Source organism: Peromyscus leucopus, chromosome 5, assembly GCF_004664715.2.
Source record: "Peromyscus leucopus breed LL Stock chromosome 5, UCI_PerLeu_2.1, whole genome shotgun sequence".
NCBI lineage: Eukaryota > Metazoa > Chordata > Mammalia > Rodentia > Cricetidae > Peromyscus > Peromyscus leucopus.
In genome coordinates, this window is record NC_051067.1 from 106,019,470 (window position 1) to 106,038,386 (window position 18,917).

The window sequence follows — 18,917 nt, forward strand, 5'->3', positions numbered from 1 at the left end:
CTTTCAGTAGAGAGAATGAGTATTACTATTTTGACCTGGGGACTAGGCCAAGCATCACCATCAGTGGGCAAATAGGCATCTTACCTACAGGTTAAATGTCACAGCACACACACACACCACCACTCCTGGCCAAACCTCTCAAACCTGAGCTCATTTGGGCCTTTAGACTAACCTCTAGTAGATAAAGAAACACATCACATGGTAGGACTCTATAAAATAACTCGCCTGGATTTGTGTGTGTGTGTGTGTGTTTTAGTTAAGATGTACAAGGGTGGGTGCTATAGCCTGGATCTGAAAACATTCCTAAGGTCCAAGTGTCAAGAGCTTATTCTTCCAAGTGGAGCTACAGGGAGGTGGTGGAGGTTGTGTCTAATATGAGCTCATCAGGAACAAGCACTTGAAGCACAGACTGTAACCCTGGCCCGTCTTCATCCTTTTTTCTCTGCCACATACTGTGCAGCAATGTGCTGCTTCACCACAGGCCCCCAAACAACAGTGCCAATTACAGTGCACTGCAACCTCCAAAGCAGCGAGCCAAAATAAGTCTCCTTTGTCAAGTTTTTTAAAGATGCATTTTGTGAATTTTGCCGGTATGTTTGTCTGTGCATCACAGGCATGCCTGGTGTCTGCAGAGGCCAGAAGAGGGCACTGGAGTCCCTAGAACTGGAGTTAGAGATGCTTGTGAGCCACTATGTGGGTGCTAGTAATCAAACCTGGGTTCTCTGCAAGAGGAACAAGTGCTTTAAACTACTGAGTCATCTCTCCAGCCCTCTTCTTCTAAAAAAAAGCAATCAAAACCTGATTTATTTTTTGTTTATAGATGTGTGTGTATATGCCACATTATGTGTTGAGTGCCTGCAGACAAGAAGAGGATGTTGGATCCTCTGGAGCTGGAGTTACAGGTGGTTCTGAGCTATCTGATATGGGTGCTGGGAACCAAATTCAGGTCTTCTAGAAGAGCAGTACATGTTCTTAACTGCTGGCCATGTCTCCATCTTCTTTATAAATTAACTTCATGTATGTAGTTATGGAAAACTGACTACCAGTGGGAAAGGGAGAGAAAATCTTAGAAACTAAAGAGAACCAAACACAGCACAGAGACTTTGGCAAGGATCTAAGTGCTCTTTCTGGAACTCATACATGACTGGAGACTGGATACTAGTTTTTGTTTTGTTGAGACAGTCTCAAGTAGTAACCCAAGCTGACCTTAAACTCACTGTGTAGCTAAGGATGACCTTGAACTTCTGATCCTTTGGCTTCCACCTCCCAAGTGCTGGAATTACAGGCATGCACTACTGTTTTCACATCAGAATGGCTCAGTTTTCTGGCCAGGTAAAGAACTGGGTTATACAGATGTGGTGGTGGTTTGAATGAGAATGGCCCCTATGGGCTCATAACTTGGTTTCCAGTGGGTGGAACTGGGGAGAATTAGGAGAGGTGGCCTTGCTGGAGGAGGTGCGTCACTGGGGCAGGCTCTGAGGTTTCAAAAGACCCACACTATTCTCAGTGCCCCTCTCTCTGACTCCAATTGGTGGATTAAGACGTGAGCTCTCACTGTTCCTGCTGCCATGTCATGGCTCTGCCATCATGGACTCACTCCAGCTCTCTGAAACTGTAAGCCCTAAATAAACATTTCTTTTAGAAGGTGCCTTGGTCATGGTGTCTTACAACAGCAACAGACAAGAGAAACCAAGACAACAGACTTATCAATTTAGGACATGGTTTTTTATGTTTCTGTGGGTTCCTCTAGAAATAGTTCTGTAAACACACACAAATAAGCCAGTATTACAACAGGTCAACTGAATCTACTGAGTTGAACCCATTGGTGGCTTGGCTATCCAGGTATATTTATATATTTCTTCAAAAAAAAATTTTTTTTTTTTTTTTTACATTTGCAACTTTTGCTAACTGAAACACTGGAAGAACTAAAAAAAAAAAAAAGAGAGAGAGAGATTTATTTTTATTTCTTTGAGAAAGAGTCCATCTCTATATAGTCTTAGTTATCCTGGAACTCTCCATGTATACCAGGCTGGTCTCAAAAAACAGAGATCTGCCTGCCTCAGTCTCCTTAGTGCTGGGATTAAAAGTGTACACCACCACATCCAGCTTACCAATTTATTTTATGTGTATGAGTATTTGCCTGAATGTATGTACCATGTGCGTGCCTCATGCCTATGGAGGCCAGAAGATGATGTTGGATCCCCTGGAACTAAAGTTACAGATGGCTATAAGCCTTCATGTGGGTGCTGGGAACCTAATCCAGGTCCTCTGTAAGAACAGTAAGTGTTTGTAACTGCTGAGACATCTTTCCAGCTCCACTAAGAGAAATCAGAAATGATGGGGCACCTCATGGACCTACCCTTCATAGGCACCTACCACCACTATCTCCTCCGCAACCTCAGATGACTCCATCATGAAAGATGCTAAGGCGTGCCAGGAAATGAATATAAATTAAGGGTTTATTACAAAATGAAAAATGTTAGTTTCTCGTTGTCAGTGATTCAAGAAAACAAAGTCACAAGCCCTTCGTGGAGCTGAGGGCCAGGACACCTGTGTGCAGGCTGCAAAAGCCAGACTCATGATCGGGCTGACAGACACTGATTAACGACCTCTAGCAGATGGGTATTCTCCAGGGCAGCTGCCACTCGCTCCTTATCTGCAAGCTGTTTGTTCACTAGGAAGGAAAGAGGGGTGGAAAAACAGGTTAAAGGAACTCTAGCTGGGCTTCTAGCCTCAGTACAGATTACACCTCTACCAATAAAGGTCTCTTGTCACCTTCCGAGGACTCCAAGCCTTGATCAGGCTATCCTTATCACCTGTGCCATACTCTCTTATTTGTCAGGAATACCCCATACCTCCAGGGACTGCTCAGTCTGCACCAGTATTTCCTGAAGCCTGACACAATGTCCTTGGGGAATATGGAAGGGGAGGTTATGGGAAGTAGGAGACTTAAGTCAGGCCAGTTTGGTCTAGGCTGTAGTCTGGCAATTTTATTCACTTAGACCCTAGTCCTAACCTCCCTTATACACTACTGTAGCAAAGGGGAGTCTCATACAGTTGGGGACCTAAGGGGGAAAAAATCGACATCCATCCCCACCAGCCCACACTAACCTGCATGCTCCGAGGCGTGGGTCCCGGGTGTAATGTGCACATCCATCTGGGAGAAAGACAACCTGGGCCTGAGCACTTATTCATCTGTCCCTTTTTTTTTTTTTTTTTTGGGTCCCTTCCCTCCAGACACGACCTCCATACCATCCTTCTTTCCAGTCACTCCTCTTGATTCTGGCCCTTCTGTCCTACCCCAAGCCCACCTGCAGTCAATCTACTTCTACCCAAGGACCTTGTCAGCTAGTATTGCCCCTCTACAGCTGCCCTTTCTGCCACACTCCTCACTATTTTCTGGAGAATTTCCTGTATTCTTGTCACATCCTCTTGGCGTTTCCTCGCAGTTCATCTCTGCGAGTTGGGTCCTTCCAGTCTCCACTCTGCTGTCCCCTCTCCTCAGTAGCTGTTTCACCCTTAGGCTGGACTCCAACTGACCTTGAAACGCTGGGGAAGGGATCGAAGAAGCTTCACTTTGATAGAAAGGCCAATAAGCGTGGCCATGCTGCAGTGTGGAATGGTGGGTGTGAAAGCCACTGCCACTGTGCTCTCGGGGTCGCTAACCTGCGTTGACAAGGGAGACTGTAAAGATCACACGAGCGCCCCCAGCACAGAGACCCTCCCTTTAGTTTATTGATTTGGGCAAGTCACCTAACTTTCATGGGCTTCAGGTTTAACATCCAACAACTGGAAAAACCACCTCCCTGCCCACAGATCCTCTTAGGTGCTTGTGAATGGAGAACGCCGGCCTCTAATGCATAATGGAACCTTTTAAACTACTTGAACAAGCTATCACTCTCTGATACTGCAGGTGACTCACCTGAATCCGAACTTGCTCTACTACGTTCAATTCCTCTAGTGTCAGTGGATGCTCCGGGTCATTAATGGAGCGAATAAGATGTGCCAAGTGAAGGAAAAGGGACTCTAAGTTTTGGCCCACTCAGAACCTCGGCAGGCATGCCCGACCGGGACACCCCTCCACCAGCGTGTTGCACATCACTTCTTCCCGGTACCCCAAGCCCCCACCGGCCCGCCAGCGCCCAGCAGCGGCGGATATCAAAGATCTCGCGGGCGTCGATGCTGTCCGGCACCTGTTCGTCTTCCTCGCCCGCCGTCACTGGCCGCTCCCCCGAGCGCTCATAGATGAGGGGGTTGGCGTTCTCTAGGAGCCCGCCGCGACCCCCGCCGCCGCCGCCACCGCCGCCGCCCACCATCCCGGAACTGCGGTTCCCACAACCCCCGGGTGGTGTGTACTTCCGCTCCTACGGCGCACTTCCTGGGAATGAGGAGAGGGCGTGGTGTGACTACGGGGTCGCGCAAGGGACATGCCAGGCTCCCGGGATTCGGCGGGTAGTTTGCAAGTGGCAGTGTATTTGTCGTGCCTGCTACTCGGAGCCGGGAAAATGCTGGTAGCTCTCGCCAGGGCACCAGAAGAGACTCCTGCGGCTCTCCGGCTGTCTCGGAACCGTAGGTCCGCAAAAGACACGCTGGTTTCCCCGAGCAGGGATCGGCAGGCACTAATTACATGCTTTTTGAGTAGACAAGCGATCATGAACCTGAATTCCACAGGAGAAGAAGGCCTACAGGGGAGGAGTGTTATTTAAAAAACGTCATATTCAAGTAAGAGTTGGGGAAAGGCCTACGTAGCCTCAGACCAGGAACTAAAATAGATAACATGGTGTATACTTGAAGGTGGACCTCGTAAACTATGAGTCCTGAAAGCGAAAAGCCCTCCCCACACTCCACCCCGCGCTCCCAGTGTGTGCACACGAATACTCTCCACCCATTTAGATTCCCCAAAAGTCCGCCCTATTCTCCATCTGAGGCCTGACCACGTACCACTTAGAGCTTTTTGTATTTTTCTTCCAGCCAAACTCCCACAGTAAGAATGTGGTTACAGGGGACGTTAACACAGTGATTCAAGACTTAAGACAAAGGTTCCCGGTGTCTTAAAGGGGTTCCATTGCCCCCTGGGAGGAGGCTGTCCCCTGCTTGCTGGTCAGAGGCGCACTGCAGCCTGTGACCTTAGCCAATTCAGGAATTCTCCTGCAGCCACAACTACCTTGCCAGGCACACCCTGTGCCCAGCCTACAGTGCCCAGGTCACACTTCTGGAGGAGGCCTTGATAGGCTGATTGTTGCCTGTCTGTGAGACACAGCATGTCTAACGGCAGTGCAGACACAAACCAAGACGCTGAAGATAATGTGACCAGACAGACTCTCTGGCTGTTTAAACGCTGTGGTGTGTGGGCCCTTGATTCTCCTCTTCCCAGTGCAGGAGGAGACCCTTGCAGGGGACAGAGACATGAGTGGGAATTACACAGTTGTGTAGAGTGGAGGCCGAAATTGAAGGTGAGGATGCACCATGGAGAGAAGCTAGCAGAGGAATAGTGCACCCACTCAATGAACTGCCAACAACATTTAGAGATCCAGGGTCTCTTGTAGCATTAGGAGGGGCAGATATTTCTGAGGCCACCCAGTAGAGAATTCAGTCAAGCATAGGAGCTCTGGGGAGTGCCTGTCTTGGAGGTTAGAAAACTCTGGGTGGGGGTGGGTGGGTGAGGGTTGGGACATTTTCATTGGATAATGATAATAAAATACTGTCCCTCTGGCATTTGGTTCTGAATGTGCTCTCCAGCACTGACTGATGAACAAGGCTCACAGCAAGGTACCTTGTCCAGGGAGATGCAGAAACTCCCAGCCCCCATATCCCACATTGCACTAGGAGGCCCCAGTGTTCTGTTCTCCATGTGCTCAACCGGAACGTGGGGCAAAAGAGTGTCTTCGCTTCCGGGGCAGAGGGGATGTGTCAGGCAGTCTGTAGGCCCTATTAGTAGCTGAGCCAGGATGGCACTATGTCAGGGTGTGGTGTAGGCCTTTATGTCTCTCACCCCAGGACATCCTAATGTTGACCCTGGTGACCCCTGCTAGGCCTCTTGAATCTGCTCTGCACTGAGGAGACAGCACTTGCTTTATCCCTCAGCCCCTCCCTAACAGACTTTCTCCTTTGTCTGACAAGTAAGCAGAAACTTCAACCTGACCTCTTCTTATTTCCTGTTTAGAAAAATCTTTGGCTCTGACTCCTGTGGTCAGAATCACTCACAACCACTAGAGGGCAGAGTTGGGTCCCATTCTCTCTGTCCCACCCAGGCTTGGTTTCTCAGGGAACATCAAGTTGGCAGGGTCTTATTGAATGTCCAGGATGTACAGGAGTGAGCACTTGTGCTGATTTTTCACAACATGGTCACAAACTTCCACCCTTTCTGGGGCCGGGCTTCCTCACTAGCAGACAGCTCACTTCATCTTGCAGCATGGCACAACTTTCTCTGGAGGATTCTCCCTTGAAGAAAAAGCATTAATAAGGAGAATCTCTCAACAGGACCATTTTAACAAGGTTGTCTGTTGCTGTAAGAAGCGTCCAGCATCAGTGGTGCTTCAGTAAGTTACCTGGACAGAGATGCCATCCATACTGTGAAGGTGCTTGACTGTGGGTGTCTGAAATGAGGATGGGGGTGTCAGGAGGCCCAGACATGTCCATCAGAAGAGATTGCTCTCCTCTGTCTCCCTGAGCATCTATTCATCTATTGAGGGCCCTTCTGCCTTTTACAATTCCCTGCACACTTCTGGTTCTCGTGACACTCCTATTCTCCTTGGTCTTCCAGTCCTTCATTTCCATTCTTACCTCATTTTCTTCCCTAAGTATTTTATTTATCCTCTAAACAAAGCCAAACCAAACTCCCCACTTCTATTTTGTCTTTATATAAAAGTGCCAAATCGTATTGTCTGCAAGTGTTTTCCTAAAACGTTTTATCTCTGTCATCACACAGCTAGATCCTTCTTCCTATAGACCTGAGATGGCCATAACCTCTTGCCTCTGAGAAACTGCCTTTCTGGGGTTCTAGTTTTCCCAGGTTCTCCAAGTCCCTCTTCTTTTTTCCACTGCATTGAAGACCCATCACAGGAAATCATGAAGGGACGCCTCTTGCATTGCTCTCTTTTGACACTAGAGGGCAGACAAAGATAAAGTTCCATAAGTTTAGACAGCCTCTGAGCACAGGAAGACAGCTACCTGATAGTTCTGCTGGAGCCTGAACTTACTGCTGGTTGCAAGGACATTTCAGCAGATGAACAGGGTACTTCATCAAGAGTGTTAGCAGGGGACTAATTCTTCTTCTTCCTCCTCCTGCTCCTCCTTTTTTTCTTTTTCTGCTTCGTCTCCTCCTCCTTCTGCTTCTTCCTCTTTCTCTTCTTCTCCTCCTCTTTTCCATTTCCTTCTCCTTCTCCTCCTTCTTCTCTTTCGAGACAGGGTTTCTCTGTGTAGTTTTGGAGCCTGTCCTGGAACTTGCTCTGTAGACCAGGCTGGCCTGAAACTCACACAGATCTGTGTGGCTCTGCCTTCCAAGTGCTGGGATCAAAGACATGTGCCACTACCACTGGTCAGCAGGAGACTTTTTAGATTTGGGTAATAGTCTTAATTTTGTAAAACTTTATTGTCAAGTGATAAGTATGAACTCAAATTCACTCATTTATTCCATAGCTTATTTATTGGAATTGAATATGAGGAATGTAACCATACCCACTTCACGTATAAGAATATTTATTTTCTGACTAAACAACAAACATTTCTCTAAGTTCCTTTTCATAAACCAATGACCTGAGCCTTATTACCTGACAACCAACTGACTGCTTTCTGGAGTTGAAGTTTGGATATAGAATATAATTCAGAAACATCAGAGGCTTGTCTACCCTATCACAGAGAAGAATCATGTGTGAGAGGTTCTGTCACTGAGAATAATGTCTTTGAGATTTAAATGGCATTTTCCTTTGATGGTAACTGAACACACCACTTGTTGTGTGTTCTGAGTGACTTCAGGTTTGGGCTACTTTAATCAAGCTGTTATGCTCTTGTTCAAACAAGACTTTGACTGGGCATGTTGGTACATGCCTTTAATCCCAGCACTCATAAGGCAAAGGCAGGTGAATCGGTGAGTTTGGGCAAGCCTGGTCTATAATGTGAGTTCTCAGACATCCAGGACTATGTAGAGAGACCCTGTCTCAAAACAAACAGAATACAAGCAAACAAACCAAACCCATGACTTGATGTGATGCCATTCACTTGTTTCTCCAGGCTAGAGTCCTGGAAGTAGAATTGTTGAGTCATAGAACAAATGTGTGGAACTTTCAGAGAAGATGTCAAGTTGCCTTCCCTGATCACCATGTAATCATTTTCCTTCCCCTCTAGCCATGTGTAGCTGTATCAGATGCTACATGGCTTTGCCAACACTTTTGCCTATGGGTCATGATCTGGTTATAATGACTGGGTGTGTGGTGGTGTCTCATTTCAGATGTTTTCCTGAGCTTTGCTCCCTTCCCTCTACACACACACACACACACACACACACACACACACACACACACTTTGACAATTTCTTCATATACAGAACATGACTGGTGAGACTTTCCAGTCCACATTTCCTATGATCTTTCCATCATCAATGCAGAGCCTCTGAAGCCAGTGCATTAAGTAGCAGCGTGCACAGGGACCCTCCTTCAGCTTGGTACAGAAGCCCAGGATTTGGAAGATTACCATGCTGTCCAGTCAACTGAAGAAACTGGTCCTAGGACGGGGAGCTTGGAGGAGCTGAGGGCCTTCAACCTCCATACCTCAGCTGTTCTTCAAACAGGGGATTGAGGGCAGAGAGAGCATTGCCTAGGCAGGAGCTGTGACCACAGAGTGTGCTGAGGAGGAGACAGCTAACTGAGAGCAGGGTGATAGGACAAGCTGTGGTTGTACCATACCAGGGAAATGACCAGAAAAGTCCCATGGAATAAGTCTTTCTGTGTGGTTCTGTGGGTTCTGTAGACCTCTGGGGGACTGGAAAATGGAACCAAGGCCCGTTCTTAGGTGGCTCTAAAGTCTTTCTGAGATTGAACCCCATGACACTACATTTGGGAAATCAGGAAGGGCTAGGTGTGAGCACCTGATTCTGTCCTCCCAGATGTAGTCTGCCAAGGTTCACTATGTTTCTGCAACTCCTGCTCCATGGCCTGTATTTGAACCTTAATTCAGGCCCCAGGAGTCCAGACTGTCCTCAGTATTAGAGCCAGCAGGCTCCAGTACACGTGGGTTAGCAACTGTGAACTGGAGAGAAGCTGGCCACCAGAGTAGATACAGTAAAGAGGCCACGGGACTATGCTATGGTGGCAGAGTCTCAGTGTACTTCAGTGAACAGTCAAGGCATAACAGGGAGGGGCACATGAAGACCTAAGATCAATGTAAGGGATGAGGAACCCTGAACCTGGACTCAGGATGTGTAAGTCTGAAAGAAGGGAGGTGTTTTCAGGGTGGTGGGCATGGGCATGCAGTTCCCCTTTACCGAGGTCACATTCCTCAGTTCCATTCCATTCTCCATCTGTGACATCCTGAGTATGCATCTATTAAAAAAAAAACTGCCTGCTTTTCTAGTTATAGCTTTCTGCTTTATCCTCTTTACACCAATTTTGATGAAATTATTAAGGCCACTCCAAGTAGTTAAAAGGGAGGTTTATTTTGTGGGGTAACTTACAAGTGAAGGGATAGTTTACAGGGTCCGGGAAAGGTGTGGTTCAGTCCGGAGGTGTTCTCTGGACAACTCTACTCAGTCTACCTCCAGCATCCAGGGTCCAGGAACCAAGAGAGCCAGCCCATCTGGATCTCGGGTCTTCAGAGTCCTCTCTTTGCTCCACCTTATAGGCGTGATAGTTATCTAAACCTCATTGGGGGTTGGAACTTCCAGATCAAAGCTGGAATGGCTACCCACCAGACAGTAATACTTTAATAGACCTGTGACTGGGTAATAGGTCTGAAAATGGAGACTTCAGATTTGGAGAGGTGGCTTCAGAGTCCCTGCTGTGCCTCCCAAGGGGACTAAAGAAAGAGCAGGAATGGGAGGCAGCTTTGCCTCACTTGCTGCTCATTGGTTCCCACCATGCAGCCCGGCCAGTAGAGTAAGGACCTTGGCCTGTCCTACCCTATTGCTCCTACTCTGCCTCCTGTCCTTTGGTTCAAAGTTCCTGTCCTGGCAAGGTTCATATATTGTGACATTAACAGGAGGTCGATCTACACAGCAGCACAGACTCAGGACTGGGAGCTAAGCATGCCTTCAGACAGACTTCCTGGATGGCTGAATTCTCTGATTTCAGGGCTTCTGCTTCTCGTTATCTGCCATTGCCGAGAGCCAGTTGAGCAAAGAAGAGAGTATGCTTATGTCACCATCAATTTTGTTCTTTGCTCCATTAACTTCTTCCATCTCTCTTCACCTGAGAATACTGATCCTGGTGCTGAAGTTTTCCTAACATGTCTTTACTGGATCCCTCTGAACTAGATGATGTCTCCTGTTGTTGCTGACATTCTGGTAGAAGAGTATTTGGGAGACACTGAAGACCCTGAGATTCTTCTAGCACAGTTCAAGGAGATGATGGAAGATTTCATGTTTGTGGCCCTGGCTTGCAAGTAGCACATGCTCAGAGTGAATATATCTATAAATATGCCTCTGGGTTGGGACGCTCATTAATGGTAGACCACTTGTTTCATATGCATAATGCCAGGTGATTAATCTCCTGTAGTGTCACAAAGAAAAAGAGGCCTGGTTCCACGGAGATGTCTCAGAGCTGTGGGTCCAAGGACAGCACTGTTGTGTCCAGGTCCCCATTTATGTCTTTATTTGTTCTTTGGTCCCAGGCTTCTGAGGACTCTTACCTCAGTAATTCCTCATGTCTAGAGTCATAGCGTAACACCTCCAGGCCTACACGAGGAAAGTGACATAATGATGTACTAGAACTTCCTCAAGTGACTCAAGGTCATGATTTAACCAAGTTCTTTCCAAAGGCTCATGGTTCAGCTTTGGAGTCCATACTCCCCTAAACTCCCAGCCATTGTAACAACTCTAGATCAAGGTATCTCACACAAAAGATGAGGCAGGACAGGTCCAGGTAAGAGGCAACTATGTCACGATGTGTCTACACTTCCAGGTCCTCTTGCCCCTGTCTACTTCTATGAGTTCCAGCAACCATCCAACTTCTTCAAAGATGTCAGACCACCTGATGTGAAGGCTGACCATGATGATGAGATTTCCTTTGTCTTTGGGTCCTCCTTCTGGGGCAGCAAATATGAGTCTTCTCTTTTCTGTATGAATAGGATGGGGACCCAGATGAGAACTGAGGGATGACTGAGCTCACTGTCCAAGTGAGGAAACTGAGGTTCTAGGAGAGCCTTTCTCAGCCATCTTGTAACCCCAAATGGTAAACTAGGACTGTAATCTGAATCCTTTCCAGGCCACATTGTACTTTCTGTCCTGTCCCTGCCCTAATGGTGGTGTCAGGCCTGACATCCAAGGGGGACACTTAAAGCCATGATGTTTTCTTAAGTGGCTATGCCTGAGCAAAGAAAGGGCATCTGGACTAAGAATAAGCTGGGGTGGAGGTGGTGGATTCAGTTAGAGCCTGCGGCAAGAAAGGGAAGGGTGGAAAATAAAAGGAACTGGATCTAGGCAGGTGGGGAACATGAGCACCAGAGGTAGGTTGTAGTTGGGATTGTGGATGTGGCAGCTGCATGTGGTGTCTGGGACCTGGACGTCTGTCTTCCTCATGGCTACAGTTGACTTCACGGAGGAGGAGGAGCTGCTGAGCAGGAAGATAATGAAGTACTGGGCCAACTTTGCAAGACATGGGTGAGAAGACACATCTCTTGAATCTCCCAGGTCCTCCTCCTGTTTGTGGTAGCATCATGAGCTTATATAGATGCTTTATCACATGATAGGTTATTCTTCAGGGGCAGGTTCCTCTCACACAGTCGTCCCATCTGAGTGTCCTTGTCCTTGGATTCTGGCCTGCTTCATGCACCATATTGACCCAAAGTAGGGGATCAGGTCTGGGCACAGCATAACTCACAGTGGTCCTCACTGGCCTCTAACATGGGAGTGTGTCCACAGGAACCCCAACAGTATGGACCTGCCCCACTGGCCTGTGTTTAACCAGGATGAGCAGTACCTGCAGCTGGACATCCAGACTAATGTGGGCTATGCTCTGAAGGCCAACAGGATGCAGTTCTGGACCAAGATTCTGCCCCAGAAGATCCAGCAGCTGAAGGATGTTGAGAACAAGCACACAGAGCTGTAGCATTTTATGCACCATAGTGGAGTGCTGAGTAGAACTGGAGTCAACCTAAGGTGCCCACACACTCAGAAGAGAGGGGTGACTCCTTCCTTCATGTGTCCATGCATCCCCTCTTCATGTATCTGTTCAGCTAACACTTAAGTGTGTCACTGGTACCCTGTTTGTCTGGGTTCTGTCTTGTTTCACATATTTAATAAATTTCTCCATGACTGTGTGTTTGTGTGAGCCCCAGTGGATGCCAACATTGCTTTGTATCCTAGTAGACCTGCATCTCTTCCTCTCTTCTTTACCTCATCTTCTCCCAACCCTCTTTCTCCTCTTTCCCAAATCCTACATTTCTGTAAATGAATCAGAAGTTCTGGACAGTTTTGAACACACCAGTTGTTGGTGGGTATTGAAACCCTGTGTGCATCTCTCATCAAGTCCCTATCCATTATCTATGAGTTGAATATAACCTGATTAGTAACAGCATTGGTGTCTTAGTATATTCAAGATGCCATGAAAAAATCATAATAAGCTGCAAGCTGAGAGTTGTAACAGATGTGTGGCCCCACTACTAGCAAGACTGAGGTGGAGGGTCTAATGAACTCAGAAATGCAAGAGTAACATGTTCTAAATATGGACACTGCATGTAAATATATAATAACTATAGAGATGAGTATGTATATCACTGTGTATTTAAGTATGTATCATAAACAGTATGGCTTATAAACAACAGAAATTGGTTCCCAGATTTGGTGATCATGAAGTTCATGATTAAATGCCATTAGATTTGCCTGTGGGGATGGGCTTACTCTCTGACTCAAAGATTGCCCCATGTGTCCTCCTTGTTTACATAGACAAACAATGGTGCTAATAGCCTGGCCACTGCTCAGTGGACTCAATCTTATAATCATGACATTGGACATCAGGCTGTAACATACAAGTATGAGCCACAAAAACTTTCAGAATATAGCATCCAAGGTCCTCTCATCAGCCAGTAAGGCTAACAACAACTGCAAACCTGATTAGCTATGTCTCCATAGATTGTCACCTCTGATTGATGGTGTAATAATCCACTTATTTATTTCTATGCTGTGCTCACATGGGGAAAGGCCTTTTTTTTTTTTAAGTTAGTAGCATGTCTAGGCATGTCCATTTTTCCTTGATCCTGGGACAGTGTGTGTGTGTGTGTGTGTGTGTGTGTGTGTGTGTGTGTGTGTATGTGTGTGTGTATGTGTGTGTGTGTGTATGTGTGTGTGTGTGTGTGTGTATGTGTGTGTGTGTGTGTGTGTGTGTGTGTGTGTGTGTGTGTTTGGCAAGAAGAACCACTTTAGTTCTTTGCTGTCTGCTTACATCAAGGTTTGTTTTTATTCCAAGGACTCTACAGGTGTGGTGAGAACCTATTTGCATGATCACAGCACAGTTCAGTGAAGATGTTTGACTGTGGGTTAGGGTAGATGGGTTATGAGGTGTGTTCAGCAGAAGAAATGGTCTACCTGATCACTGCATGGAGTACCCTTATCCTTTCTTTGTACCTAGCTATTTCTTGCTTCCTTCTGGAACTCATATACTCTTTGGACCTCTAGCTCATGAATTTTCTTTTCTTTTTTTGTATGCTTTTTATTTTTTATTTTGTTTTATTTTATTTTATTTTATTTTTTGAGACAGAGTTTTTCTGTATAGTTTTGTTACCTGTCCTGGATCTTGCTCTGTAGACCAGGCTGGCCTCAAACTCACTGCCTGGCTCTGCCTCACAAGTGCTGGAAATAAAGGTGTGTGCCACCACCGCCAGGCTTGTGTGATTTTTAAAAAAGTTTCTTTCTTTTTTATTTAAGAAATTTTAAAAATTCATTTTACAGACCAACCACATGTCCCTCTTTCATCCCTCCTCCCACTCCCCTTCAGCCTTCCCTCCCCTGACCCACAACCTATCTCCTCTTCCAAAAGTGTAAGACCTCCCATGGGGAGTCAGCAAGGCCTGGTACATTCAGTTGAGGCAGGACCAAGCTCCTCCCCCTGTATCAAGGCTGTACAAGGTGTCCCACCATAGGTAATGGGCTTCAAAAAGCCAGGTCATACACCAGGGATGGATCCTGATCCTACTGCCTGGGGCCCCTCAAACAGAAGAAACTACACAACTGTCTCTCTTATGCAGAGGGCCTAGTCTGGTCCCATGCAGGTTCCACAGTTGTTGGTCTAAAGTTGGTGAGTTCCTATGAGCTTGGTTCAGTTGTCTCTGTAGATTTCACCATCATGATCTTGATTCCCCGCCCTCCCCCTTGTTCATATAATCCCTCTTCCCTGTCTTTGACTGGACTCCTGGAGTTCAGCCTAGTGCTTGGCTGTGGCTCTCTGCATCTGCTTCCATCAGTTGCTGGATGAAGGCTCTATGATGACAGTTCAGGTATTCAGCAATCTGATTACCCGGGTAGGCAAGCTCAGGTACCCTCTCCACTATTGCTAGTTATCTAAGCTGGGGTCATCCTTGTGGATTCCTGGGAACTTTCCTAGAACTAGATTTCTCCCTATCCCCACAATGTCTCCCTCTATCCAGAAATCTCCTTCATTGCTCTCTTATTCCATCCCTCTCCTAGCTCAACCATTTTGTTCCCTCAATATTTCATCCCCCATACCCTCCCCTCTATTGTCCTCTGTCACCCCAAGTTTACTCATGGAGATTTCTTCTACTTCCCCTTCCCAAAGTGATCCATGCATTCTTCTTAGGGTCCTTCTTGTTACCTAGCTTCTCTGGAGCTGTGTGTTGTAGTCTGGGTATCCTTTGCTTTACATCTAGTATCCACTTATGAGTGGGTACATACAATGTTTGTCTTTCTGGGTTAACCTGAGTGGGTTACCTCACTCAGGATGCCCTTTTCTAGTTCTATCTATTTGCCTGCAAATTTCATGATGTCTGTGGGAGGCCCATTCCTACTTTTCCTCCAGGGCACTCTTGAGGAGTGAGGGATAAGAGATATTAGATAGAAAGATAGAGGGGAGAGAAACAGAAACACAGGGCAGCTTAGGAAGGGCCAGGATCAATTACCACCAGTCCCTTCTGTATCTTCTCAAGGGCCTTTCATAGGAATGCCAAGGGGTGCAGCAAAAGACCTCCCCCTAGCACAGCCAAGTGTAGACCCTTCCAAACACCTGCTAACCATACATGTAGTCAAGCAATCCTCTAATGCAGCCCTACTGAGTAAAGCAAGCTCAGATCTCACTAGGAAACCTTTGTCGGCCTCCACAGAAGTCATTGTTTTTTACTTCTGAGTAGCACTCCATTGTTTAAATGTCCCATATTTTCTTCATCCCCTCTTCAGTTGAGAGGCATCTAGGTTGTTTCCAATTTCTGGTTGTTATAAATAATGATGCTATGAACATAGTTGAGCATGCATCCTTGTGGCATGATTGAGCATTCCTTGGGTATATGCCCAAGAGTGGTATCACTGGGTCTTGAGGTAGATTGATTTCCAATTTTCTGAAAAGTGGCCGTACTGATTTCCAGAGTGGCTGTACAAGTTTGCACTCCCACCAACAGAGAAGTGTTCCTCTTGTCCACATCCTCTACATCATAAGCTGTCTTCAGAGTTTTTGATCTTAGCCATTCTGACAGGTATAAGAGGGTATCTCAGATTGTTTTGATTTGCATTTCCCTGATGACTAAGTATGTTAAACATTTTTTTAAATGTCTGGCTGCAATTTGAGATTCTTTTGTTGAGAATTCTCTATTTAGCTCTGTACCTCTTTTTTTTTTTTTTTGGACTGGATTATTTGATATTTTGATTTCTAGTGTTTTGTCAGATATGTGGTTGGTGATTATCTTTTTCCATTCTGTTGGCTGCTGTTTTGTCTTATTGACCATGTCCGTTACCTTACATTAGCTTCTTGGTTTCAGGATGTCCCATTTATTAATTGTTGCTCTTGGTGTCTGTGCTACTGCTGTTGTATTTAGGAAGTGGTCTCCTGTGCCATTGTGTTCAAGGCTACTTTCCATGTTCTCTTCTATCAGGGTCAGTGTAACTGGATTTATGTTGAGGTGTTTGATCCACTTGGACTTGAGTTTTGTGCATGGTGAGAGATATGCTGTTGCCTGTCTGTGAGACACAGCATGTCTAACGGCAGTGTAGACACAAACCAAGACTCTGAAGATAATGTGGCCAGACAGACTCTCTGGCTGTTTAAACACTGTGGTATGTGGGCCCTTGATTCTCCTCTTCACAGTGCAGCAGAAGACCCTTGCAGGGGACAGAGACATGAGTGGGAATTACACAGTTGTGTAGAGTAGAGGCCGAGATTGAAGATGAGGATGCACCATGGAGAGGAGCTAGCAGAGGAATAGTGCACCCACCCAAAGAACTGCCAACAACGTTTAGAGATCAAGGATCTCTTGCAGCCTTAGGAGTGGCAGATATTTCTGAAGACACCCAGTACAGAATCCAGTCAAGCACAGGAGCTCTGAGGAGTGCCTGTCTTGGAGGTTAGAAAACTCTGGGTGGGGGTGGGTGGGTGAGGGTTGGGGCATTTTCATTCTCTGTGAGTGGCTGTGGAAGTGGTTGGATCCGTTAAATACCATAGGATAATGATGGTAATAATAGCGTTCCTCTGGCATTTTGTTCTGAATGTGCTCTCCAGCACTGACTGATGAACAAGGCTCACAGCAAGGTACCTTGTCCAGGGAGATGCAGAAACTCCCAGCCCCCATATCCCACATTGCACTAGGAGGCCCCAGTGTTCTGTTCTCCATGTGCTCAACCGGAACGTGGGGCAAAAGAGTGTCTTCGCTTCCGGGGCAGAGGGGATGTGTCAGGCAGTCTGTAGGCCCTATTAGTAGCTGAGCCAGGATGGCACTATGTCAGGGTGTGGTGCAGCCCTTTATGTCTCTCACCCCAGGACATCCTAATGTGGACCCTGGTGACCCCTGCTAGGCCTCTTGAATCTGCTCTGCACTGAGGAGACAGCACTTGCTTTATCCCTCAGCCCCTCCCTAACAGACTTTCTCCTTTGTCTGACAAGGCAAGCAGAAACTTCAACCTGACCTCTTCTTATTTCCTGTTTAGAAAAATCTTTGGCTCTGACTCCTGTGGTCAGAATCACTCACAACCACTAGAGGGCAGAGTTGGGTCCCATTCTCTCTGTCCCACCCAGGCTTGGTTTCTCAGGGAACATCAAGTTGGCAGGGTCTTATTGAATGTCCAGGATGTACAGGAGTGAGCACTTGTGCTGATTTTTCACAACATGGTCACAAACTTCCACCCTTTCTGGGGCCGGGCTTCCTCACTAGCAGACAGCTCACTTCATCTTGCAGCATGGCACAACTTTCTCTGGAGGATTCTCCCTTGAAGAAAAAGCATTAATAAGGAGAATCTCTCAACAGGACCATTTTATCAAAGGTTGTCTGTTGCTGAGTCCAGCATCAGTGGTGCTTCACTAAGTTACCTGGACAGAGATGCCATCCATACTGTGAAGGTGCTTGACTGTGGGTGTCTGAAATGAGGATGGGGGTGTCAGGAGGCCCAGACATGTCCATCAGAAGAGATTGCTCTCCCCTGTCTCCCTGAGCATCTATTCATCTATTGAGGGCCCTTCTGCCTTTTACAATTCCCTGCACACTTCTGGTTCCTGTGACACTCCTATTCTCCTTGGTCTTCTAGTCCTTCATTTCCATTCTTACTTCATTTTGTTCCCTAAGTATTTTATTTATCCTCTAAACAAAGCCAAACCAAACTCCCCACTTCTATTTTGTCTTTATATAAAAGTGCCAAATCATGTTGTCTGCAAGTGTTTTCCTAAAACGTTTTATCTCTGTCATCACACAGCTAGATCCTTCTTCCTAGACCTGAGATGGCCATAACCTCTTGCCTCTGAGAAACTGCCTTTCTGGGGTTCTAGTTTTCCCAGGTTCTTCAAGTCCCTCTTTTTCATCCACTGCATTGAAGACCAATCACAGGAAATCATGAAGGGACGCCTCTTGCATTGCTCTCCTTGGACACTAGAGGGCAGACAAAGATAAAGTTCCACAAGGTTCTAGATAGCCTCTGAGCAAGGGAGACCTGATAGTTCTGCTGGAGCCTGAACTTACTGCTGGTTGCAAGGACATTTCAGCAGATGAACAGGGCACTTCACCAAGAGTGTTAGCAGGGCACTAATTCTTCCTCTTCCTCTTCTTCCCCCACCTCCTCCTCCTTCTTCCAGATAGGGTTTCTCTGTGTTGTTTTGTCCTGGAACTTGCTCTGTAGACCAGGCTGGCCTCAAACCCAGACAGATCCACCTGCTTCTGCCTCCCGTGTCCTGGGATCAAAGACATGTGCCACTACCACTGGTCAGCATGGAGCTTTTTAGATTTAGGTAAGAGTCTTAATTTTTATTTTATTTTTTCATTTTCTTATTTTATTTATTATCTTATTTTATTATTTTCAAGTGATTAGTATGCACTCAAAATCACTCATTTATTCCATAGCTTATTTATTGGAATAGAATATGAGGAATGTAACCACACCCACTTCACGTATAAATATTTATTTTCTGACTAAACAACAAACATTTCTCTAAGTTCCTTTTCATAAACCAACGACCTGAGCCTTATTACCTGGCAACCAACTGACTGCTTTCTGGATTTTAAGTTTGGAAATAGAATATAATTCAGAAACATCAGAGTCTTGTCTACCCCGTCACAGAGAAGAATCA

At 46.3% G+C, this 18,917-nt stretch overlaps 1 protein-coding gene and 1 pseudogene across 1 annotated transcript; one reads left to right on the top strand and one right to left on the bottom strand.

The window, feature by feature from the left end:
* Positions 1-2,441: 2,441 nt before the first annotated feature.
* Positions 2,442-4,354, bottom strand: Ciao2b (cytosolic iron-sulfur assembly component 2B). The gene is made up of 5 exons (XM_028884386.2): positions 4,160-4,354; positions 3,923-4,002; positions 3,541-3,666; positions 3,112-3,157; positions 2,442-2,674 (listed from the first exon to the last, which is right to left on the bottom strand). The coding sequence occupies exons 1-5, from the start codon at positions 4,314-4,316 to the stop codon at positions 2,577-2,579; spliced, it is 507 nt and encodes a 168-aa protein (XP_028740219.1). The 5' UTR covers positions 4,317-4,354; the 3' UTR covers positions 2,442-2,576.
* A 6,085-nt stretch (positions 4,355-10,439) lies between these two features.
* Positions 10,440-12,468, top strand: LOC114703550 (annotated as a pseudogene).
* The last annotated feature ends 6,449 nt before the right edge of the window (positions 12,469-18,917 follow it).

What these genes read in the sequence shown, in the direction of transcription:
- Ciao2b (XM_028884386.2), bottom strand. Translation starts at nt 4,316, where the DNA reads ATGGTGGGCGGCGGCGGTGGCGGCGGCGGCGGGGGTCGCGGCGGGCTC. An exon ending in TAGAGCAAGTTCGGATTCAG is followed by an intron (nt 3,667 to 3,922) that starts GTGAGTCACCTG and finishes TTGTCAACGCAG; the next exon opens with GTTAGCGACCCCGAGAGCAC. An exon ending in CCCTTCCCCAGCGTTTCAAG is followed by an intron (nt 3,158 to 3,540) that starts GTCAGTTGGAGT and finishes TCTTTCTCCCAG; the next exon opens with ATGGATGTGCACATTACACC.